This window comes from Chelonia mydas, chromosome 1 (assembly GCF_015237465.2).
Source record: "Chelonia mydas isolate rCheMyd1 chromosome 1, rCheMyd1.pri.v2, whole genome shotgun sequence".
In the NCBI taxonomy this organism is placed as follows: domain Eukaryota; kingdom Metazoa; phylum Chordata; order Testudines; family Cheloniidae; genus Chelonia; species Chelonia mydas.
Window position 1 is genome coordinate 248,625,064 of NC_057849.1, and position 25,855 is coordinate 248,650,918.

The window sequence follows — 25,855 nt, forward strand, 5'->3', positions numbered from 1 at the left end:
AGTAGAAATTAGGTGCCAAGGAGACCAAGATTGAGTATCCTGTGCCAAGAATTAAGTTTCAAATGTCCCCGAATATAGAATTTGTCAATCATAGGTTATTTTTGGAAAACCTATTTCCCCTGCCCTCCAATTACTCTCCCTTTAAATGGGTCTATTTAATTGGTTAGGTCCCTACTGAATGCAACATGAACTGGGCCAAACTATGTGAACTTATTTCAGCCCTGGAGGCAATTCCATTGACATCAATGGAGCTGCTTCTGCTTACAACAGGACTAAATTGGCCCTCATCTGTGTGTGTGTGTGTGTGTCTGTGTGTGTGTGTGCGCACGTGTGCACACCCAGGAGTGCTCCTGTGGACAGCAATCTGCTCATTCTTCTTGAGAACTGCTAGTCTGAGACATGGATGCTCCAAAATAAATTTGTTGCTTTAAAATCACAGACTGAGTGTTTTATACAAATCCACATTTAATAAGGAGGATTAATTAAGGAGGATCCCCCCCTCTTCCTGCTCCAACTAACAGCGTAGGAGTATATGATTCCTACTTTGAATCACCATCATCTCACTTTACTTGCAAAAGCAATTTGGTTTACTTTCATTATAGTGCTGGCCAGAGATATTGTAGACACTCCCATTTCCCTCTCCTTCCAGTATATCAGATTGCAAATTTCTTTTCTTTAACTAATTCTCAGTATGCGTTCAAGCAAATCTCTGGGTTGCTCTTGCTGGAGGAGATGAATTTTTGGTCTAAGCTAGTTATTTTCTTTATTTCCTGAAGCAGCAGTTATACAGCATTGTGAGGGCTCCTTGCTGGAGAATCTATGATAAGTAAGACTTATGTTTCTGTGTCAACCAGGCTTGACAGCTTCAACTCAAACACAGGTCAAGGTTTCCATTGGACTCAGCTTCTAGTGGTGCTGAAAGAGTCTTTAATAAGCCCCTTCTTTGAATACCTCAGTTTCAACTTATAAGGAAACTTAGGTCTCAGACACATAGGCTCAGATCCTCTAAGGCAGTTAGGTGCCTAACTCCGACTCAAATCCCTTTGAGGACCTGGGCCATAGTCCTTTTGCAGGAAAATTCCCTTGGAAGTCAGCAAAAGTTGGCCTGCATAAAAGACTATAAGACTGAGCCCTAAATTAGTTTCCATAGTAAAAGAAAGTCAGGTCACGAAAGAGCTATGCCCATGCTTTATATTTTAAAGGGCACATATTAAAGACAGGAAGGTCCTGTTGGTTTAATGGAAAGTTGTGGCATAGCCTTGGCTATGGAATGGCTAGCATGTCTCCATAGTAGTAAACCAGGTTACACAAATCCCATCTGGTTAATGGGTTTTATTGTTAGCAATTTTATTTGCATACAACAAAACAAAACTGTTACCTATTGCTTTTAAGACATATACAAGGATCAGTGTCTCAATCACTACATTGCCCAGTACTGCTGAAATATACACTTAATATGTACTACACACTGTATTTATTTAGCTCTGCAAGAACATGATAATCTGTTGACATAAATAGTAACAGTGAATATATGCAATGTAATGAAAGTAAATGGTAAGGAAGTTAAATGGTTTGCATGCAGTGAGGCACCAAAGTAAGTGTTAGCTCAGCTGTGCATTTGTGCAGACAGCAAACCTGCTAAAGAGATGCTACTCAACGAAGATGTATAATTACATCCCCCCATACTGAAGATGAAAAGTAAATGCTTCAAAATATAGAATATCACAATGCACTATATATGGCATCTTGTCACTACTTGATGTGCCCATGCAACTCATTATTAGTGTTACTTTATGGAGCCATAATGGCCTATATGCTTAGAAGAATCTGGGTTTACGGAAGAATGAAAAGCCACACCAATCGTATTAGCTATTGGCACTTTTAGGGAAAACAAACAAATCAACAAAAACCAACTAACTAATTTCAGCAGAAATCCTTTTCATACAGTGGCTTTTACATTGTATTTATTGTTGAGGCTTTGTTAATAATGGATTTATATGGTATTACTATTATTCATTTAGATTCATTTAAATGCTAACCAGGTCTTCTACCTATACACCTTTGACATAACTTAAAAATACAGTATATGCTAAGTGCAGCAGTATACTTTAAGATTAAACCATCAACAGAAAGCAAGGTAAAATCTCAAGTCTCCCTCCCACTCTATTTCCCCATCTTTACAATAATAAACACCCTCATGATCAACTCTATTAAAGGCAGCTACCAAGACTAATAGTATCAGCATGGGCAGCTGACCTTCTGTCAATGCAACTAAGGTGGACTCTGTTTCGTAACCAGGTTGGTACCCAAGCTGAAAAAGGTCAAGGAGATCTGAGGCAACTAGATACTGCAAGAGCTGTTTCACCGCAACTTTTTGATCACCTTAGTCAGGAATGAAGGCACCATGGATATTTTAGCTTATTCTACAAGAAGCACTGAAGGAAGAAGCATGGAGGAAGAGGTTATAGCATGGGACTGGGGGTCAGAAGTTTAGTCATAGTTGAGTATCCTAAGTACTTGGATAGCACTATGATGGGAACACTATAAAAGCCTAAATCGACAGAGCCGGAATGTTTATCTCAGGCTCGATACCAGATCCTGGACATGCCAAGTAACCTTCTATGCCTCGGTTTCCCTGATTGTAAAATACAGGTAATACTTCATGGATCTGAGACTTCTTAGTTAATGTTTTTAAAGCATTTTGATGTTCTTGCATGAATGATGCTGCAGAAGTGTAAAATACTATTGAGTATTTTTGTTTAATTTAGTCTTTCCAACACACCACTTAAAAGTACTATATATATATGTAACTATTTGTTTTAATACTGGCTTACTAAACATTTACATTTATTTAGTTTACAAAGCAGAATGATATGTTTACCAGACAGAAGAGAAATTAAAAGATTTTTTACAAATTTTAATTTCTTTCTTGAGCTATTCACTAAAAATAGTATTCTAAATGCAACTAACTTAAAATATTTAAAAATAAATGCATAAGCTTATTTTTTTAGTAAGAAAATCTAGTTGCTTTTTGTTTCATCCATTTCTAAAATCCCAAGGGGGCTAGTGCTCTCACCTCACTTAACAGTAGTTTGACACCAGTGTAATTCCATTGACTTAACTGGAGTCATTCCAGACTACACCTGTGTAAATGAGACAGAATCAGACCCTAAATGTGAAAGTTCTTTAATAATTCCACTTAAGTATAAAGGAAACCATGTATCCTGTGTTCCCAACAGCACCATGGATGCTGCTTTACTGTTATTCATAGCAGCAGTCACAAGAAGATTTGAAATCCAGCAGGAGATTATTTTGAAAGACTTCAAACTTGTGATGGAATCATCCTTTTGTGAACACAATCACCTTAGCGGTATCACTATACTAGAAGAGAAGGAACATGGGCTACTTTCACTTTTGAAATAAGTGCCAGGGATTAAAGGTTTGCACAGACATTACCACACAATAAAAGACCCAGTAATAAAAAAGGCATACTTCAAAGCACCAAAATGATGCCATTTTGTATAAATATACTTCTGTTCAAAAAGGTCCCAGCTGGTATCCTTAGATTAGATTAATGTTATTATACTCTATAAATATAATAGAGGTAGTTGTAGTTTGGATCTCCTTAAAGGACAATGTTTGAATGAAAGATCCATTGCTTTTTGAGAAGTAAATATAAAAGTGGTGCAAGAATAGATATTACAAAACTGATTTAAAAGTCCATAAAATGTAAAGCCCACAGTAGCTTTAGAACCTCTCATCACATGTTGAAACTTGTGTATGGGAAAGTTGTTAATGAGAAACACTGATTTGCTCTGCTTAGCTCAGGATGGTTCAAATGTCCAATCTGTGACCTAGCAAATTTAGTCCCTGGACTATGAGCTGTGGGAACACATTGCACATGGTGTGAACACAATATTTTAACACTGAAGGAGAAATCTTCACTAATGAGTCAGAAACATACTGAAAACACAGTCTCCACTAGTAACATCAGAGCATCTACTCTTTGACTAAATTTGAAGTCACTTTTGCAGAACAAAAACTTTTACAGCAAAATTCACCCCAGTGCAGAGAACCCACACAAGGTACTACTTAAGCCCCATGTTAAGGTGGCAAACTGTGGCCTCTTCTCCGTGCAGAGTGCCCAGTGTGTAGTGGAAGAGGTGCAGATTTGCTATGTAGGGGACAGGGTTTGTGAGGACATGTAGAGCCTGTGTACTAGCTAGGGATACAGAGCTTAGCTCTCCAGGGGAACCTGGCATGGCTTCAGGCTGGCGCAGATGGGAGCGTAGGAGGGATATGGCAGGGTGGGTGAATCTGCTGCTAGTCATTGCCACGTTGTCACTGGGACATGGGGGCACTACAGTACCAGGGCTGCAGTAACTCCGCAGGCTGGTGAATGGCGAAGGATTCCCTCTTCTGCCAGCTTCCAGGATTCAGACAGAAAAGATGTGCAGGCCATGGACAGTCACCCAGGGCTGGGGTGAATTTTAAACAGAATTATGATATGCAACCAAAGAGAGCACAGAGTCACCCACAGAAGCCCCTTTTCTTGCTAAGCTATATTAAGTAATATATATGTGTATGTGTGTGTGTGTGTGTGTATATATATATATATCATAAACATTCACACATTCAATAGAGTGATAATGTGAAATAGCTAGAATATTATTGGCATTTGCATATAGTCACTTCAGCAAGTTGCTCTTGGAAGAGAGGACTCTGAGAAAACCTTCATTGTATCTTCTTGAGGGCACTGCAAAGAGTTCCCATCTCACCTGCACATGAAATAGCGAAAATCAGTGTTTGTCCTGTTAGTCTTACAGCCTGTTCTATACATTTCAGTGGAACTACAGCACAGCCATATTTTCATTCCCTGAAAGAATGAGACCAAAGAGGCGGGTGATAGACTGGGCACATTAACTTAAATGGATGTTTTGTATGAGTACAGACAGCAGGATCAGCCTTATATCTGGAGTTTTATCAGCCATAGATGCTGTGTAAGATCAGGGATGCTGGCTCTGAGCAGTCCAGCCAGTCAATTGGAAAGAACTGCTCATCCTGGAATGACGAAAGAAAATCCAAATGGTCTAAGGCTGTGAATATCCCCTTTTCCTCACTGGGGGCAGAGAGAGCCACAACTCTGGTTTCATCCTCCTGTGTTATCACCAACCAGTCCTCCAAACTTTGCCAAAGCCCTCCAGCAAAAGGAATAACATCAAGATGTGATATTTCCAATATAAAAAGCAAACAATAAAGTGGGCAAACCTCTTTGGGGGACGGGTGAAATTAGGAAGCAGTTTTTATACACCATAAAGGAAATATTTAGGACCCGATCAAATTCCCACTGGAGTGAGAATCAGGTCTTTAATGGAGACAGGAGAAAAACACTTCTCCCCATTCAAGTCCTAGCTTTTGAGGAATCTAATATAACAAAACTGCAATTGCTTACTGCTGATGGACTCAGCTAAATTCTTCAACTGCTTTGCATTGTCCAAGACTTCAATTCTCTGGGTGTATGGATTGTAGCGAACCGAGAAAGGTCGAGGGATTGTTGAAGCAAATCTCCTGAAGGAGAAAAGACAAACACTTTTATGAAAACAACTGTTTCTTTTTAAGTAACCTGCTCCTTTGAGTTGGGAGGAGCTTTTATTGATGTGAAGGATAGGGAAGCCAATGTGGTAAAGTAAGTAAAGACCTACTCCGTGACTAGGCAGTAACAGTATTCTCCAATGCTTTAGCAATATCCTTGAGGCTGACCTGGGAGGCTTTCCTATAGGTGTGTCATTTATTAACCACCCTTCATTTTTTCATACAGACCCCATTATGCAGTATTTACCATACTATTATAGGAGTAATACTGGCTGCTGCTGATTTAACCCAGTGAGCAGGTGTCAGCATTTCCCAGACTTTAAATCCCCATTTTCCTATTACTAATGTAGAATGTGATTCCCTGATCCACTTTTGCAGTCCTTGGGGTTGCAGACCTTGACATGCATTAGAGCAATCTCAGAGCTTGTCTAACTTCTGATAGCTGGTAGCAGCCTCCAAGGTGCTGGAAAGCCGGTCAGAGATCACTGAAGCGCAGTTTCATTCTGGCCACACTTTTTTCTCAGCCTTGCCAGGGGAGTCCTCAGTTGCGGGATTAGGGTTGCTTTACAGCCTCTTGGTCTGGCACTTATATACTGGAGCTGAAGATCTGGTCCAATAATTGTGGCAGAACACCTGTCATTTGCCAAAGCTCTCTCACTGAAGTTATACCAGATTAATAACTTGCCTTGGAAAATGGCTGTGCTTCTCAAGTCACCTACAGCTCTGTTACTTCAAAAAGTTTGAGAGACAAAGAGTGGGAGACTCAAGGGCTAGGTAATAGGCTACCAAGACCAAGGGCCTCATGTACTCTGTGGTAAAGCTGGACCAAATTCTACAGCAGCAACTCCTGTGTTAATTTATTCTATCAAATTTATTCTATAAATAAAGTCCTTCATTCCCACCCCCCACAAATGCACACAGTTATGGCTCATAGTTGAATATTGACATAAAATTTGTTGATGATTATGTTCAGCCATGCGTATTTCTGGGCATAGGTGTTTTCCTCTATCCTTTCCAGGTGGCCAGCTCCACTCCTTGGGCCGTGGCTTCCACAATGTCCAGGCAACCCAACTCCAGAGGCAAACACCTGCATGCGGCTGTGGTAAACAGGCACAAACAATGGAGCATGTCATAGCTGAATGTCCCCGGGGGGTCTGAAGGACATTCACCAGCTCATTGCTGTGGCAATGTGTTGGCAATCAAATCTAGATATAAATTTGTAGTCATTGCTACCTATCCAAGCCATACAAAAGAAGAAGAAACTCCAGATTGAATTCAGGCCATGTTAGTAGTGACTGAAGCCACAATCCCACCCGAAGTCTTTATGGGTTGCCCCCCGTGTTCATGTGGAGCTCTGCACAGAACCGTGGCCTAAACGTATTATTGTGTGATGGCTAGTCAGTGGTCTATAAGACAAAGGTTGGTGGTATCAGTCCAGGTCCTTCTGGGCAAGTGTCAACATTCTAGGAAAAAGAATATTCCTTCCAGATCTCAGTAAGAGGCCCAAGGGCTTCACTAGAAGTAGGAAACCTTAGCTCAGACACAGAATGGTGACTAAAAAAACAAAGGCAGTCTGTGACCACAGTCTCCCTTGTATTCACACTGTTCTAATTATTTTTGTACAAAATATGTCTTGTGAGGTATCATTTGAAAACTAAGAACTCACTGATCAATAATATCATGGTGAAAGGCATGTAGCAACATGATATGTAAAGTTATGAAATTCCCCTGTATAATATTATTGGCACATGTTCAAAAACACACAGCTCTGCCCATGCAGAAGTATACTGAATAAAAGAAATGTGTGTTTAGCTCAGTAATACATATAAGTATTAAATAAGGTCCTCAACACAGCAGGAAGAGGAGATGGCAGGCAACAAAGTAAATTAGCATTTCAGCAAACACGTTTGAGAAGAAAGCACATGGAGCCTCCTTCACCACCAGACTTAATGTCACCTTTTTTACTGTTTGAATAAACTTTGCCTTGAGGAGTAACCCTCGGAAGAATCCACTTCAAAGGTTAACTGGACTATGAAAGAAAGGGGCAGAAAACCCCAAGGTATCTCTCTCTTTCTCACCTAAGATGACAAAAGAACCAGACCATTGACATTGAGGGGAGATCCCGACCTGAGATTTTGGTCATCCATATTGCTGGGAATGTGTGTGAGGATTTTACTTTGAACGAAGTGTAGCTTGTTAAGTTTTAGCTACTAAGAAAGAGTTTTATTTTTATTTCTCTTCTAACCATAGTAACTGATACTTGAATTCACTTAAAATCCTATCTTGTTTTGTTAATAAACTTGTTTTATTTTTAATCTGAACCAATTCAGTGCTGTGTTTAAATTGAACTGTTTGGTAACTCCAGTTAAAGTAGCAAACTGTTGAATACTGACTCTCTACAGGGGCAATGGACCTTTAATATCTGAACTGTCCAGGAGAGGGCTGGACAGTGCAGAATACATGCTTTTGGGGAAATTTGGAACTGGGAGTGTGTTGGGGTCACCCTGAAAGTAGTAACCCAGACTGGCGGAAGCCAGAGTGTGACTGGGGTGTTGCTGACAGGTTGCTGGGGTCAGAGGTGTTGGATCAAGGCTGTAGCTATGCATACACACACTCTGGGTGAGACCTTCATGCTGGCAGGCTGTTTGTAAGTGGCCTAGTTTTGAAACTACAACAGTAAAGTATTGTAAGGCACCCATGGTTACAGGGCAGGCAGTGACACAATCTCTCTCTGGTCTGGATTGTACCCCAGATGTGACACAGTCCCATGAAGGAAATAGGCAATTATCTTATTTCGGTGTAAAGCCCAAGTTTGAAATATATACGTGAGGCGTAAGATAAATAATAAACAATAATAGTTATTTTTATTATTAAGGGTTTCCATTGTTGAATAAAAGGGGAAAAGATTTGAGCAGCAGATGAAGCTACTGAGCAGAACCAGAAAAGAATAGTTGTTGTGAAAGGAGAACATGGCCCAGGGATTTTGTTGTTAGCCTCAACTACAAGAAGCCAAGGCTTGACTGGGCATTGAGACTGAACTATTCTCTCATCCCTAGAAGGGATTTTCCCAGGATGTGATTGGTAGAGTAGCATCACTGCCTACGTCACACTCTTCTGAGAAAAACTGAAGACTTCAGCCTTCAGGGCTATCAAGCTGACTACAGAACACATGCAAACAGTCCTCTTATGCAGAGCAAAAGCTGAAAGAAGCTTTTAAAAGCCAGACCAGAAGTCTTAAACTTCAAGACTTCAGAGAACATGCTCCTCAGCTGCAGGGTCCACAAAGGCCTCAGGGAGGTATGTGTGTGTGTAAGATATTGCCTATAATGGAGAAATGATTATTTTACCTTACTTTTTCCTTGGCATTTTTAAAACTTTCAGCAACATAGTAAACAGGCTGGAACTCAGTGACTGGGTATTTCTGGACTGCAGTCTTCTCCAGGTTAAGGGATTGAATTTCAGGTTTATCTGATAAACAGTACTGTATGGAAAGAGTGAGAGATTTCTTTCCATTAAAAAGTGGTTTTGTTTGAATAACGAAGGAGGACAATGTTACTTAGATATGCACACGTTCAGTTATCCAGGACCTGCTCTTCCTCCCATTGAAGTCAAAAGGAATTTGACCATTGAGTTCAAAGTGAGGCGGAACAGGCCCTAAATGAAGATAATGATCCATTTACGAAATATGACTTCTATGCAATACAACAGATTCATAGATTCTAAGGCCAGCCCTCCTGTTTAACACAGACCATGGAACTTCCCCAAATCTGTTTGAATTAGAGCCGATTTTTTAGCAAAAACATCCAATCTTGATATACTAATTCCTAATGATGGTGAATCCATCACTATCCTTGGTGAGTTGTTCCAATGGTTAACTACCTTCACTGTTCAGTTCTGTGCCTTATTCCAGTCTCAATTTGTCTAACTTCAATTTCCAGGCATTGGTTCATGTTACACCTTTCTCTGCTAGATTGAACAGCCCACTATCAAATATTTGTTCTCCCCATAAATACTTAAAGACTGTCAACTCACCCCTTAACTGTCTCTTTGATAAGCTAAATAGATTGAGTTTCTTGAGTCTATCACTATAAAGCTGTGGTCCCCAAACTTTTGAGAGTCATGTCGACCTTTACCCCTGTCTGCACCTGCCCCAGGGCAGGGAGCGGGGCAGCGGCTCCAGGAGGGAGGACACACGGATGGGGTAAGGGAACCGAGGCTGGGGCTGCTGCTGGGGATGGGTCTGGGGCTGGGAGTGGGGCCACGGACAGGGGTCGAGGCTGCTGGAGGTAGTGGGAGTAGAGCCACAGACTGGCTGCAGTGGGGGCTGGCAGCCAGGCCCATGGCTAGGTGCAGCTCTACTCCCAGCCTTGCCCCCAGCCTTGGCCCCAGACCGGGAATGGAGCCAGGGCCAGCAGCTCACACTGGGGGCTGGCACGGGGCTGGGAGCACAACCACAGCAAGGTTGGGGATGGGGCCAAGCGCAGAGCCGGGAGCCAGGGATGTGGCTGGGGGTGGGACCAGAGGAGAGCTGGGGGTGGGGAGGGGCTGAGTGGTACTCCCTCCCATGTGGGGTGGCCCGGACCCTGCTGCACTCCCAGACATTTCTCCATGCCCCCCTGGGGATCCTGTCCCCCACTTTGAGACCCTCTGCTATAAAGCATGTTTTACAATACTTTAATCATTCTCATAACTCTTCTCTGAATCCTCTCCAATTTATTGACTTCCTTCTTTAATTGAACTGAATACAGCATTTCAGTAACAGTTGCACCAGTGCCTAACACAGAGGTAATATAACCTCCTTACTCCTATTCAAGACTCCAAGCATTGCTTTAGCCTTTTCGTCCACAGCATCACACTGGGAGCTCATGTTCAGCTGATTGTCCACCATGACCCCCAAGTCTTTTTCAGAGTCATTTCCCAGTCCTCCACCCTATAAGTATGGCCTGCGTTCTTTCTCTCTAGATGTATGGCTTCACATTTGGCTGTATTGAATTATAGTACTCTATTTAATTCAATCTGGATGCACAGCACTAGGTGAAGATACAGTAACATTTACATAAGAAACACGTCATCAAAAAAACCCATGAATCATGTAGCTATTATGACGTTATTGGGAACAAACCTGCAACTCGCCAAATGAAGACAGCAGCCCAGCACCATAGGCCTTTATTGCATCACCTTCTTTACAGAGTCCAAATTCCACCGTAAACCAATAGACCTAACATGAATATTAGACAGAAATAGATGATTCTCTAAGCAAACACTATCTGACCATGTGGCACTGATTTTTAAGTATTTGGAACTTACATTTGCTAGATAAAGTTAGTATTTAAACCATAGCTACATAGATAAAGTTTTTAAATAAAGACTGTTTTAAAATGGTTCATTTTTACTGAACAGATCTGCTCTCTTTCAGTGAAATTCACCCCTTTGAAGAGGGTCAGCATTAGGTCTACGTTTCACTTACGTCCTACTTAAGCCATCCAAATAGCCATCTGTGTATCCAGATATGCTTACTTTCCTGACAGAATAAGTTATTTTTTACAGCCTTTATATTTGTTGGCAGAACAGAGCCAGAGAGAGAAATGGATTGTAATATGGATTGTCAATCATTGACAGATGTTGAGTTTTGTTCCCTTAGTGAAACAAATTGTTTCCTGTTTCACACGTAGGGCACCAAGATATTACAGAGACAGGGGAGAGCAAAAGAGACTAAATTGTTAGCAGAACCCTGACAATTGCTTATGGTTCGGCTTGGAAGGAGCAGATTTTTATCAGTAAATGTTGGTAAACATCAATTTCACTGTACATGCACAAGGCAAAGAAAAAATATTTCCAAAGATAACAATTGAAATTTACAGATCGGTGGAGTAAGAAAAATGCTGCCTGAGAACTTATTAGAGTTTGATTTAAGAATATTTACTTTGTATATTTTGATATGTGATGTTAACACTTTGCATTTTTCAATCTTAATGTCTACTACAGTCATTAAATAATTGTCCCCCCCATTATTTCCCACATCTGTGAAAATTTAAATAGACAAAAAATGAAAAAGTTTAAAAAACAAAATTTTGCGCAACTGTGAAAATTTAAATGTTTAAAATGCTTAAAAATCAATATCAATATTAGCAGTCAAATTTATAAAAGAAACAAATAAAAGTGGAATTCTGCCAAACCTACTTATGCTGCTTGAGCTAGAAAGAACACAGCTTGACTTTCAGCTGGAGTTCATAGAGCTCTGGGTCTCAGCTCTCCCACAGTAGGGTATGAGTAACTCCCATTGACATCAGAGGGAGTTATTTGTACTATAGGGTGGAAGAGCAGAGTCCTTGGCCAGTAGAACAGCTGTCAAAGCTGTCTCCTCCTGCACATTTGCAGGAGAAATGAAGTAACTGCAGTATCTCCTTACCAGAAAGGGTCCAGCTAGAGCAACTATACTCTGGCTCTTCTTGTTTAATCACAACTGTCAAGTCAATAAGGCTCTGATAGGATAAGCATTCTTATTATCCATTAAGGCAAGTGTTTACCGGTGGGATTTTCCAAAGTGCTTATCATTGGCCTAATTTTGCTTCCATTAAAGTCAGTGGGAATTCCACCACTGACTTCAGTGGAAGCAGAATTAGGCCAGCCCTCCACCCCATATCTTCAAAAGGTATTGAGGCACTTCACCCGTTGAAATCCATGGGAATCAGGTGCCTAAAGAACTTCTGAAGATCTGGGCCTGAGAGCTTTGCAAAATCCCATCCTAATGTATGAAATTACCGTAGCAAGTTTCTCAATGTATTCATCCGGCGCTCCCAAGGATGCAAGTCCAATTTCCTGCAATAATAAATCATTGTTCTTCAAGCTGTTTAGTGCAAACATTGCTTCTAATATGGCTTATTTCATTGTTCACTTTTTAATTACCATCTAGCACCACCACACACAAATGTTAACAGAGCACCTTACCCTAGTGCACCAGCAATTGTTAACCAGAAGTCCCCATGGAAGTTAATGAGGGTCTCTGTCTAAATTTCATTTGCATGGTGTGACCCATTGGACCTGGCATGTAGCCCATTTCCACTGACTTCAATAGGCTTTGGATCAGGCCAATAGTAAGCAACCAGCAGAACCTTACAATAAAAAGATGATAAGTCAACCACAAAGCAGATACTTTAAATATTTATCATTGTTCTGGTGGACCCTGGTGGAAAGTGAACATAAGAACATAAGAACGGCCATACTGTGACAGACCAAAGGTCCATCTAGCCCAGTATCCTGTCTTCTGACAGTGGCCAATGCCAGGTGCCCCAGAGAGAATGAACAGAACAGGTAATCATGAAGTGATTCATCCCCTGTCGCCCATTCCCAGCTTTTGGCAAACAGAGCCTAGGGACACCATCCCTGCCCATCCTGGCTAATAGCCATTGATGGACCCATCCTCTTATCTAGTTCTTTTTTGAAACCTGTTATAGACTTGGCCTTCACAACATCCTCTGGCAAGAAGTTCCACAGGTTGACTTTGCGTTGTGTGAAAAAAGAATTCCTTTTGTTTGTTTTAAACCTGCTGCCTATTAATTTCATTTGGTGGCCCCTAGTTCTTGTGTTATGAGAAGGAGTAAATAACACTTCCTTATCTACTTTCCCCATGCCCGTCATGATTTTATAGACATCTATCATATCCCCCCTTTGTCATCTCTTTTCCAAGCTGAAAAGTCCCAGTCTTATTAATCTCTCCTTATACGGCAGCCATTCCATACCCCTAATCATTTTTGTTGCCCTTTTCTGAACCTTTTCCAATTCCAATATATCTCTTTTGAGATGGGGCAACCACATCTGCACGCAGTATTCAAGATGTGGGCGTACCATGGATTTATATAGAAGCAATATGATATTTTCTGTCTTACTATCTATCCCTTTCTTAACGATGCCCAATATTCTGTTCACTTTTTTGACTGCCACTGCACATTGTGTGGATGTTTTCAGAGAACTATCCACCATGACTCCCAGATCTCTTTCTTGAGTAGTAACAGCTAATGTAGACCCCATCATTTCATATGTATAGCTGGGATTATGTTTTCCAATGTGCGTTACTTTGCATTTATCAACATTGAATTTCATCTGCCATTTTGTTGCCCAGTCACCCAGTTTTGACAGATCATTTTGTAGCTCTTTGCAGTCTGCCTGGGACTTAACTATCTTGAGTAGTTTTGTATCATCTGCAAATTTTGCCACCTCACTGTTTACCCCTTTTTCCAGATCACTTATGAATATGCTAAATAGGACTGGGCCCAGAACAGAGCCCTGGGGGATACCACTATTTATCTCTCTCCATTCTGAAAACTGACCATTTATTCCTACCCTTTCTTTCCTATCTTTTAACCAGTTACCAATCCATGAGAGGACCTTCCCTCTTATCTCATGACTGCTTATTTTGCTTAAGAGCCTTCAGTGAGGGACCTTGTCAAAGGCTTTCTGGAAATCTAAATACACTATATCCACTAGATCTCCTTTGTCCACTTGCTTGTTGACCCCCTCAAAGAATTCTAGTAGATTGGTGAGGCATGATTTCCCTTTACAAAAACTATACTGACTTTTCCACAACAAATTATGTTCATCCAGCTGTCTGACAATGTTGTTCTTTACTATAGTTTCAACCAGTTTGCCCGGTACTAAAGTCAGCCTTACTGGCCTGTAATTGTCAGGGTCACCTCTGGAGCCCTTTTTAAAAATTGGCGTCACATTAGCTATCCTCCAGTCATTTGGTACAGAAGCTGATTTAAATGATAGGTCACAAACTACAGTTAGTAGTTCTGCAACTTCATATTTGAGTTCCTTCAGAACTCTTCGGTGAATACCATCTGGTCCTGGTGACTTATTACTGTTTAGTTTATCAATTTGTTCCAGAATCTCCTCTAATGACTCCTCAATCTGGGACAGTTCCACAGATTTGTCACCTAAAAAGTGCTTCCCCATAAGCTCATATGAAATGGTTCCAGATGCTAGGGACACAGTGTGAAAAGAACCTACTCTTATCTCAGGAGCAAACTATGAGTTTGAACCACAGAGATATCCACATGGGTATAAAATACTCAAAGTGCAGAAAAAAATACAAGCCCAACTCAAGAATGTGTATAGCTAACTTGCTCTAAAACACAGACTGCATGCTGCAGAGTCAAAGGCTATGTCCTCACTGCAAAAAAAGAGGGCTATCTTGATGTAAAATCCTAGCAGGAGACAAGGCAGAGGCTGCTTTTGCCTCGATGTAGCTAGTCAAGGTAACTCCAGGGCTGTGGGGGTGTGTGCACATGTGGGGGTTGGGGGACTTAGGGGTAACAGGGTTGACCTCCACTTACTACACCAAGGTAAAGACTAGCTGTGCCTTGTTTCAGCTAGGATTTACACTGACTTAGCTATCTTGATGTACAAACACACCCCTTGTTGCAGTGAAGATATAGCCAAAAGCTCAGTCCCTTCCTGAGGTTTGGTGCGATTAACAGACAAATTAAAAATTAACAACATACAATACAAAGGTTTCAGAGTAACAGCCGTGTTAGTCTGTATTCGTAAAAAGAAAAGGAGTACTTGTGGCACCTTAGAGACTAACCAGTTTATTTGAGCATGAGCTTTCGTGAGCTACAGCTCACTTCATCGGATGCATAGCATATCGTGGAAACTGCAGAAGACATTATATACACACAGAGACCATGAAACAAAACTTCCTCCCACCCCACTCCCCCGCTGGCAACAGCTTATCTAAAGTGATCATCAAGTGGAGCCATTTCCAGCACAAATCCAGGTTTTCTCACCCTTTCCCCCCCCCCCCCCACACACACAAACTCACTCTCCTGCTGGCAACAGCCCATCCCCCTTTGAAACCCCTCTTTATAATGCGCATGATAATCAAGGTGGGTCACCTCCAGCACTAATCCAGGTTTTCTCACCCCCCCCCACACCCCCCCCTCCAAAAACCACACACACAAACTCATTCTCCTGCTGGCAACAGCTCATCTTACAATGTGCACAGCAATAATCCAAGTTTAACCAGAACGTCTTGGGGGGGGGTTTGCAGGAAAAAAACAAGGGGAGACAGGCTACCTAGCATAATGACTTAGCCACTCCCAGTCTCTATTCAAGCCCAAATTAATAGTATCCAATTTGCAAATGAATTCCAATTCAGCAGTTTCTCGCTGGAGTCTGGATTTGAAGTTTTTTTGCTTTAAGATAGCGACCCTCATGTCTGTGATTGCGTGACTGGAGAGATTGAAGTGTTCTCCGACTGGTTTATGAATGTTATAATTCTTGACATCTGATTTGTGTCCATTTATTCTTTTACGTAGAGACTGTCCAGTTTGACCAATGTACATGGCAGAGGGGCATTGCTGGCACATGATGGCATATATCACATTGGTGGATGTGCAGGTGAACGAGCCTCTGATAGTGTGGCTGATGTTGTTAGGCCCTGTGATGGTGTCCCCTGAATAGATATGTGGGCACAGTTGGCAACGGGCTTTGTTGCAAGGATAGGTTCCTGGGCTAGTGGTTCTGTTGTGTGGTATGTGGTTGTTGGTGAGTATTCGCTTCAGGTTGGGGGGCTGTCTGTAGGCAAGGACTGGCCTTTCTCCCAGGATTTGTGAGAGTGTTGGGTCATCCTTCAGGATAGGTTGTAGATCCTTAATAATGCGTTGGAGGGGTTTTAGTTGGGGGCTGAAGGTGACGCTAGTGCTGGAGGTGACCCACCTTGATTATCATGCGCATTATAAAGAGGGGTTTCAAAGGGGGATGGGCTGTTGCCAGCAGGAGAGTGAGTTTGTATGTGTGTGTGTGTGGGGGGGGAAAGGGTGAGAAAACCTGGATTTGTGCTGGAAATGGCTCCACTTGATGATCACTTTAGATAAGCTGTTGCCAGCGGGGGAGTGGGGTGGGAGGAAGTTTTGTTTCATGGTCTCTGTGTGTATATAATGTCTTCTGCAGTTTCCACGATATGCTATGCATCCGATGAAGTGAGCTGTAGCTCACGAAAGCTCATGCTCAAATAAACTGGTTAGTCTCTAAGGTGCCACAAGTACTCCTTTTCTTCATACAATACAAAGTAGCAGCTCAAATTTTCTCCACCAGGTTTGACGGCTCTGAGGGTTCCAATCTTACCTCACCTCAGCTACTCTGACGCCCAAGTCACTCCAACTCCTGTATATCAGAGTGGGGTAACAAGTCATCTGACTCAGATACCATTTAACCCTTTCTAAGCAGGATTAACACCTGCTAAGAGGGTGTTAGGCAAACACTATCAGCCTGTTACAAGGGATATGGATTCAAAAACCAAAACTACACAACAATGAAATCTATATTTTGTATACACTAGGGTTTTTTGCGTGAACTAAGTCTAATTTTTTAAACAATAAATAAAACAGGTCCTACTTAAATGTATGTAAAGCAAAATTTTAAATCACATTACATACTTTGCATAACAGATAGGCCTATGTGCTTCAACTCTGACTGAAGGGATCACTTCTAGGAGACAGGGGAGTGCATTTTCTATGCCCATTCAGTTCTTAGCAACTTTGTTGAATCTACCAATGCAGCTGCCAATTAATATTATGTTTACCTGTCCATAAAGAACTAGACCTTTTCACATAAATTGCTGAACAGCAGACAGATAATAAATACTTCTTTTTACATGGGAAACTGACTCACCTGACCTCAACTAGATTTGAAACAATAAGCTAGAAGTTGAAAGCTCCGTAACCCTTTACTAATTTTCTGAATTATCCAGTTTCTGGCATCGTAAGTTACAATGATAGAGTAATGTATGCACTTACCTGGGAAAATTGAGCAAAGCTAATGTCAGCAAACAGAGGTACATGTCCTAGGAGCTCATGGCAAACATCACTAGAGAAAATAAGCTGTATGAATTAACTTTATTTAAAAAAAAAGTATAGACATACTAGTGTCAGAGTCTGTCCATGTGTACAGAGAAGAAATCATATTAGAGAGAAATGCCCAAGATCCAGAGGGAAAGGAATTTCTATCTCAGGTACTTCTGGAGCCCACACTACTGTGCTATCTGGGTCTCTCACAATTTATAACAAATTTATGCTCACAACAGCCCTGTGAGGAAGGGAAGTACTATTTCCCATATTTCACAGAAGAGGCGCTAAGGCCTGGGGAAACTAAGTGATTTGCCCAAGGTCACACAGGCACTTTGTGGCAAAGCAGGGAATTGGGAGCATATCTCCCAAATCCTAGGCTATGCCCTAGCCACTTGACCGTTCTCCCTTTTCATTTTTTTAACAATAATCACTGCTAACAGCTGACGAAGGGAAAAGTAAAGCAAATCTTGGCCGTAAGTAAAATATACCTTGTATATTCAGCCCTGCACAGAGAAGCAGCTCAAGACCTATGCACCACTTAAATCCCACAAAATAAGTGCAGAGGCTTTGTGCCAGCCCTTTGCACAGGATGAACATAACTCTCTTTGAATTCCTGGGCCAAGTTTACTGAAGCCAACACCTGTAGGTGTAAACTATACCTTCCTGCACCACCCTGGGCCCCTGCAGCCCAGAGGGGATTCTCCCTGCAGGAGGAGATGCTGTGTTGGAGTTCTTACCCTCACATGGACTTTTCAGCCATGGAAGTAGGGGGCAGCCTTAGTTTATCATGTGGCCTCACAGGAAGCAAGCTGATCGGGCTGTTGAGGGGATGCACTTTGGAATCTGCCTGGCCAAGCCCGCTTTGACCTGTGCCACTCACTTCTTGCGCTGCTGCAGCCTCCCGCTGGCAGACTTCCCTTCACACTCCTACACATGTGGCGGTTTGCCAAAGCTGCAATTCTTGTGCTTAAAGCTCCCAGATGGCCAGAGCATGTGTTTCAGGGAGAGCGGGACTAGGGGTTGCTGGTAGTTGGAAAGGCAGAGAGGAAGTGGTGAGGGGGTGTGCAGCTTTGCCATATCCCTGGCAGAAAGGATTGGGTGGGAGAGAAAAGTAGAATAGGAAGGAAGAAGGAAAGAGGGAGGAGGAGGAGATTCTCCAGGCAGCACAGGGGCTGTGGAAGACTCTCTATACAACTCTGTTGTGCAGAGGGTGGGCAGCTACAGAATGGACATGCAGGGGAACACGGTAAGTTGTGCACAGCAGAGCAGGGCTCCACAGAGATCATCATGGAGGGAAGTGGAGTAATGCAGGCTAGGGACAGGGAGGTGGCCAGTGGGTCTGCAGTTATGAGGCGTCACTGGCCCCAAGCCCCTGTGAAAGGGGAGAACAGGGTTCACATCCACTATTGCAGAACCGGGACTGGAGTAATGGCTCTTGAGGAACTGTGAAGTTGCCTTCAATTTGCAGGTGGGGTTGTGTGGGAGGATAACACCCACTGCACAAAATGGTTTAACTCTGGTTTTGTGCAAGGGAAGGAGACAAATTTAACCTAGACTGAGAAGAAACGAGAGAGGGAAGAAAGAAGAATGAGGTGAGGAAAAAATGGAGGGAAGGAGGAAGTGAAGAGAGGAGTAGGAAGTAAAGAAATAAAGGGGAAAGGAGAAACAGAAAAAAAAACAGTTTTTTTTAAGGAAAAAGAGAAAGAAAATAAACACAAGGTAGAGTTAGCAAGACCAAAGGAAAAATGGAGAGAGAGAGAGAGAATTAAAGATGGAGATGAAAGGAGGCGAGAAAGGCATAAAGGAACGTAAATGTGGCAAGAAGGAAGAATAAGAGATCTCTGATAGTCAGTTAGTGACGCTGTTCAGTTCAAGAAGGGCTAGCAGAGGAGGGGACAGCTTGCAGAGACAGAGCTACACTCTCTCGCTAAGGAGACTAGAAATCCCTTCTAAAATGTTCAGCTGGGAGCAACAATATAATGTGGATACCTCAATATGGCACAGGGTCAGGCTTTGCCATGAGGATGGTATATTATTAATAGGGCCCTACCAAATTCATGGCCATGAAAAACGCGTCACGGGCCGTGAAATCTGGTCTTTTGTGTGCTTTTACCCTATACTATACAGATTTCATAGGGGAGACCAGCGTTTCTCAGACTGGGGGTCCTGGCCCAAAAGGGAGTTGCAGGGGTCACGGTTTTGCCACCCTGACTTTTGCGCTGCCTTCAGAGCTGGGTGGCTGGAGAGCAGTGGTTGTTGGCCAGGCGCCCAACTCTGAAGGCAGAGGCACCGCCAGCAGCAGTGCAGAAGTGAGGGCAGCAGTACCGCAACCCCCCCTACAATAACCTTAAGACCCTCCCACAACTCCTTTTAGGATCAGGACCCCTACAATTACAACACTGTGGAGTTTCAGATTTAAATAGCTGCAACCATGACACTTATGATTTTTAAAATCCTATGACCGTGAAATTGACCAAAATGGACTGTGAATTTGGTAGGGCCTTAATTATTAACAATAGTATTAACTGCAGTTATTATTTACTAACCCAACTGCATAGTTAACCTCTGCAGCTTATGCAGCCCTGTCTACCTTGTGTGCCAAAGTACTTACGGTTCTGGTGTGTACATTGGTTTAGATCCATGGCGGATGTACTGTGTAGAGTGAAACACTCTAAATGCCAAACCAGCCAGGAAATCCCGAGAAGACAGCAGGCCAGCCACAGGGCGTAAGCGGAATCCAGTGCAGGCTTTAGGGAGAAAAAGGGTCCATTTAAAAAAGTCTATTGGACTTAGTTTATGCCTCTCCTTTGGGTCCTGGGAACTGGACAGAGCTTTGCATCAGTTTTCTCTCTTAATTATAAGCTTGGGTACCAAATAGTGGAGAACTCCCTACCTGCCTAAGGAACTTACATGGACACCGTCATCACAGTATCTCTGTGCCTCAGAGTCTTTAATATATTCATCCTCGACACATGCCTGTAAGGTAGAGGAGTTCTTTTATCCCTATTCTATTATTCCTATATGGTCCTGCTTTGAGCAGGGGGTTGGACTAGATGACCTCCTGAGGTCCCTTTCAACCCTGATATTCTATGATTCTATGATTCTATTTCACAGGAGAGGCCATGAGGCAGAGAGTAACTAAGTGATTTTCCTAAGGTCACACAAAGTCTGTGGCAGAGCAGGAAATTTAACCTAGGGCTCTCAAGTCTCAGGCTAACACCCTAACAGCTGGACCATCCTTCTTCCCTATTGGGCTATTTTAACACAAACATACTTTGCAAGAATCTTGAAACATCTTCAAGTTGTGGAATATTATCCTCCTGGTAGCCACAGTATTTTTCCAGTAGCGGAAACACGTGGTTGTGTTCATAGCAAGCGTGAGTTGGATAGAGAGTCTTCAGCTCCCTGAAGACTATGCCCCACGTTTTCTTTTCTTCCTCTGTGTAAGTCACTTTAGGAATAGGCTGCCCACTGTAAAGCAAAGAGCATTTTTAATCCACAGTGAAATGGATACACCTTAAACCAGCAATATAAAGAAGTGTGTTGTGTCACCGACATCTGTGCTTGTACTCCCACCTGGAGCTGGACAGGAGTTGGTGCGAGTGACGAAAATCCCTCTTCTCATATACAGCAAGAGAGAAAACAATGTGATGGAATAACTCTACTGAATTCAGTTGAGCTAAGCTGTCATTTAGATCGTACACTCTTAAGGGCAGAGGTTGTCTCTTCCCCTGTGTTTGTTCACTGCCTGGCACAATGGGGGCCTGATCTCAGTTGCAGCCTTTTGGTTCCAGTGTCGCAAAAATAAACTGTGTTTATTTTGCTGCTGCTGCTGATCTGCTAGCAAAATTCACTGGCTGCTGTCTTTCATTGATTTTCCTTTACTGATGTGCAGAAGGTTGTTGCATTTCATGCCTATTGATTTGTTCTGATGATCCTACTGTGGTCAGGAAAACATCAGTTCTGAAGATGCACAGCTCTTACTGGTTTAAGTATCTTGGAGATGCTCCTAATCATCACTAAATACAGATTTTGGTAAATTTGATTTAAAAAAAATGAATAACCCCTGGGTCAAATTCTGCCTCAATCACGTGTTCATGGAGCTCATGCTGATGTTAACAAGAGTTAGGCACCATGAACCATGAATTTGGCCCTATTGCCTTGGAATTAATCGGGGGGAGAAAGATTCCTTAGCAATAAAGAAAAGGGCCATAGGTGAATCCCCCAGCTTTTAAAATCAAAGAGTTTTAAGCAACTTAATAGGGTTAGCAGCACTACTGGAATAATGCGAGGGCTTTCCAAGCCCCGAGATTCATTGTTAAACTCCAGTGATACCCCACCGCCTCCCACTCTCTCATTTTAACTTCGGCCTGGGGGCAGCTCCCCAGTAACTCTGTAATTTTCTGCCTGTGTGCATCAGTCCTCCTTGATCTATGGAGCTTTAAACATGCTCTTGAATTATTAAGATTGCTGGGGGACCACTGCTGTTCCTACAGCACTCATTGTTCCTAATTAATCTTTGGGCCACCTTCACAGGGCTGGAGAAGGAAGCAGAGGCTTAGCGCACTTTCAAATATCAATCAAAAGGTCCCAGAGATCAATAGGGCAGGGACTAGGGAAGGAAGCAAGAGAAAAGGGAGCCAAAAGCAAGGGAGAGGGAAGGCAGGGAAGTAGGAATTCACGCTGGGGAAGGATAAGAATAAAATGAAAAAAGAAAAAGGAGCAAAGGAGAGGAGAAAGTCAAACAAGCAGCAGATATGGGCAGAAAAGACACGCCAGGGGAAAGCAACAGTCTGGGGGGGGGGGGGGGGGGGGGGAGGGAAGATCAAAGGAAAAGAGGACAAGAGAGTGTGAATCCGTTCATTACATGGCTGTCCCACTTCGTGTAGCTGATTTTTAGAAGTAATGGCACCTGGATTTTATAGTTACCCTTTAAAGGCCCATCAACCTTCCCATCAAACCCAGCAAGCTCCAAGTTCACAGGGGACCCTCTGTGCCTGGATCTGCCCCTTTTTACACAGATGGGAACTCAGCTGCCTTCATAGCACTGTTTCTCACTCCTCTGCTGAACCTGCAACAGGGCATCTCTGCAGGGCTCAGGGTCTGAGCGTGCGGTTACTGGGTGGCTGGCTGGCTGGCCCAGGGTGGGTCCAGAGGCGTCTACACAGTGCCCCTTCTTCTTTGTGCAAAATCCAAAAAAAGCCAATTTTCTTTGCCATCTTGTCACTGTTCTATTATTATTCTATTATTTAAAAGCATGGAGCTCAAGAACTCCTGATAGAATATGAAGTAAACGCATAAAATCCCAGCCCGGTCTGTCTCCTGATATGGACACATCTTAGTAATACTGTGGGGTCTCATCCTCCGAACTTGTTTCAGGTTTGGTAATAGCTATTTTTGATACTTGTTCTATCATTTTTATATAAAATTTGGCTGAAGTCTGCAAAGTAAGGGACAAATTCTGCTCTCAGTTACAAAGGCTACAATTCCACATATTCCTGTAAGTGGGGATGTATCTCTGTAACTAAGATCAGAACCTGGCCATATAGGCTTACCCAACTTTCTAGGCAGCAAGCAGGTTCCTCTCTGATTTCTTTGACTCCTTTCAAGTAATTAAACAGAGAGGTTGCATCTTTTGTTTTGTAACTTAGATTGTAAGCGCTTTGGGGCAGGGACTGTCTTTCTGTTCTGTGTTTGTACAACAGCCTGCACAGTGGGACCCTAAGTAAAATTAATACAATAAAATAATAATAATAATGGTTTAAAAATCATGAAACACGTGGTCTAATCCTTTGAAGTCAAAGAGAGCCTTACCATTGACTGCAAGAGTCGGGCCCATTAGGTATAATATAAAAGCGTGAATGACTTTGGGGGAGAGTTTTAGTTCCTATTGTCATTCAAATTTGACCATGAACAGAAAAAGAAATAAAAAGCAGAAAACAAAATGAAGTCTATCCTAGGGAAGTGGATCTGCTTCATTTGTTTATTTTGCTTGTGAAATGAGAACCTAAATTGCTCAATGCAGCTGGATCAGACATGATAAAAGTAGAGTAACAAGCACTGGATTAACGAGAGGACCATAAGTTATTCATTATTTTAATAGTGTGTGCAGCTCCTTTAATGTAAATTATATACACTCTCCCCCTCTCCACTGTTTAATATGGAGAATACCAGAAGCTGCATTATTCAGTGCTCAGGTCTTTGTAGTAGCATGTGATACTGTTGTACAATTAGACAACAAAGCTTGGTGCTGGAGTGTGGTGAGGGGACATGTTCTCATTTGAATGTCCGCCTTGAGCAATTTACTTTTGTTTTGCTGTAATTTTGGATAAATGCATTTACAGGAAGATTTAAACACACGCCAAGAAAGAAGGTGCCAACGGCAAAAAGGAAATCCCTGACAAGAATTTGTTGTTGCAGTGATGAAAGGGCAGTGACAGGGTGGGAAGCATTCACTTGTGTGACTAGTGTCTCTCCTGCCCGTGTGGTGCACACTCACTGTCTGTAGTTGTAGGCGATGTCAGCAAACTCCTTTCTCCGGGCCCGGTACACAGGATCTTTGAAACCCTAGGAGGAAACAATTAAAATGTACTCCTCTTGCTTAGTGGGAACAATGCAGGGTTCAGGCCTTAATCCTGCTCCCCCTGAAGACCCTGGGAGCTTTGACACTGAATTCAGAGGGAGCAGGAAAGCGATCTTAGGCTAAAATCGAGATCCCAGCCCCCAGTGTGGACACCAAGTGCACAAGAGCAAGCAAGGAAGACTGCTTCTTCCCAGGCTGAATGACGGCTTTGCTGAAACAGCATATGCAGGCTGTTTCCATCCTCCCACCAGAGGGTGTATGGGAGAGAGACAAGAGGATCCATTTAGCAGCAATTTCCCAGCCTTACTCACGTCCTGCCTCCTCCAGTTCTCTGCATGCTGCCAAGCAGGGGGCTCACAAAGAGGAGAACTTCACTTATTACCACACAGGGGGTGTGCACTCGGACGCATGGCTCCCCCACACATTCAAGCTAAAAATCTCACCTCTTATACATTTATTTCTCACAAGGTTCATCTCGCCAGTGAGGATTAGGCCTCACCTGAAGAAGAGCTCTGTGAGAGCTCAAAGCTTGTCTCTCCCACCAACCGAAGTTGGTTCAATAAAAGGGATTCCCTCACCCCCTTGTCTCTCTCATATCCTGGGACTGACACAGCTACAATGCTACATACTCCCGTCTTTGTCTGTCTTGTCTATTTAGAATGTGAGCTCTTCAGGGCAGGGCCTGTCTCGCACTATGTGTATGTACAGTGTTTAGCACAATGGGACCCCTGTTTCAGTTGAGACCCCTAACTACTACTCCAATATACAAATAATAATGGTCATTTGGTTAACCCCAGCGCAGTACAAGATGAAACAGGATCTGGGGACAACTGTGAAACAACCAGGTATCCAACACAGTTGTATTAGACCAAAGTGTGCTCATACACCAAAAGGGACCAGGTGATCTGAAAAGTTATTTGTTATAGAATAGAATGGCATAACAGAACATTTATCCTATTTTTAGCTCCCACGTCTACCTAAACGATAGCAATTGAGTGACTCCTAGTTTTTCCTCCTGGCTGCATCCTAAATTCTACTATCCTTTCTTACTATACCATATGCCTCGTTGTGCTTTGATTTTATGAGAACATAGAGGAAACTGACCCCTAGCTAAGGAGTTCTGCCAGCTAGAACTGAGCGGCTTCATTCACTTTAATACCGGAGTTTTATTTCTTTTTTTTTTTTGCTTTCAAGAGCAACATTGTTTTACGACATGCTCGTCTCCCAGTGCAACAAATGAGAAGGCTCTTGATTCAGTTTGCTGAAGTAATTGCATCTTCTTTCCTTCTAGTTTTCATGTGGCCGCACTGAATATCATGAATCATTGTACGTGATACACAGCGCACTTTGAATTAAGCAATAGGTAGGGAATGACTAATCACCCCGTCTCAATTCCACTAATACCTGCAATTCCTGCATGTAACTTGGTATGTTTTGACATGGAAATAAGTTGTTCTTTGGGAGGGAGTGGGAATGGAAAGTATATTTGCATCAAGAAAAGTCTTTAAAACACTTAAGGATTCATGTGCTGACTAGCACAAACAAATGTGCTTTCATTATTTAAATTGCAAGCCCCTTGGAGCAGGGACCACTTCTTTTACTGTGCCTTGCATCATAAATGCCATATCGGCATGCAACAAATAATATGCAGGTGTCAATCAACTATACGTTCATTATAAAAGGAAAAAAAGCTCATCATATCCCCATACTGGAATACGGGGAGTGTCAACTTTCTGTGGTCCATGAAGTACAACATGGCCAAAAAATTGTTCGTCAAGATACCACATCCCAGAATCCTTTGCATATGTGTAGTTGGGAGAAAGTGAGTGTG

At 42.5% G+C, this 25,855-nt stretch overlaps 1 protein-coding gene across 1 annotated transcript in view; it reads right to left on the reverse strand.

Annotated features, from left to right (window-relative positions):
* Nucleotides 1–1,320: 1,320 nt before the first annotated feature.
* PAH (phenylalanine hydroxylase) overlaps nt 1,321–25,855 on the reverse strand; it is a 68,038-nt gene continuing 43,503 nt past the window's right edge. Inside the window, exons 5-13 of the mRNA XM_037879691.2 lie at nt 23,941–24,008; nt 20,716–20,912; nt 20,053–20,188; nt 17,391–17,460; nt 12,355–12,411; nt 10,715–10,810; nt 8,940–9,073; nt 5,453–5,568; nt 1,321–4,778 (exon numbers count right to left, since the gene is read on the reverse strand). Of these exons, the coding sequence (XP_037735619.1) occupies nt 4,735–4,778; nt 5,453–5,568; nt 8,940–9,073; nt 10,715–10,810; nt 12,355–12,411; nt 17,391–17,460; nt 20,053–20,188; nt 20,716–20,912; nt 23,941–24,008 (918 nt within the window). The 3' untranslated portion in view covers nt 1,321–4,734. The remainder of the gene's footprint in view (nt 4,779–5,452; nt 5,569–8,939; nt 9,074–10,714; nt 10,811–12,354; nt 12,412–17,390; nt 17,461–20,052; nt 20,189–20,715; nt 20,913–23,940; nt 24,009–25,855) is intronic.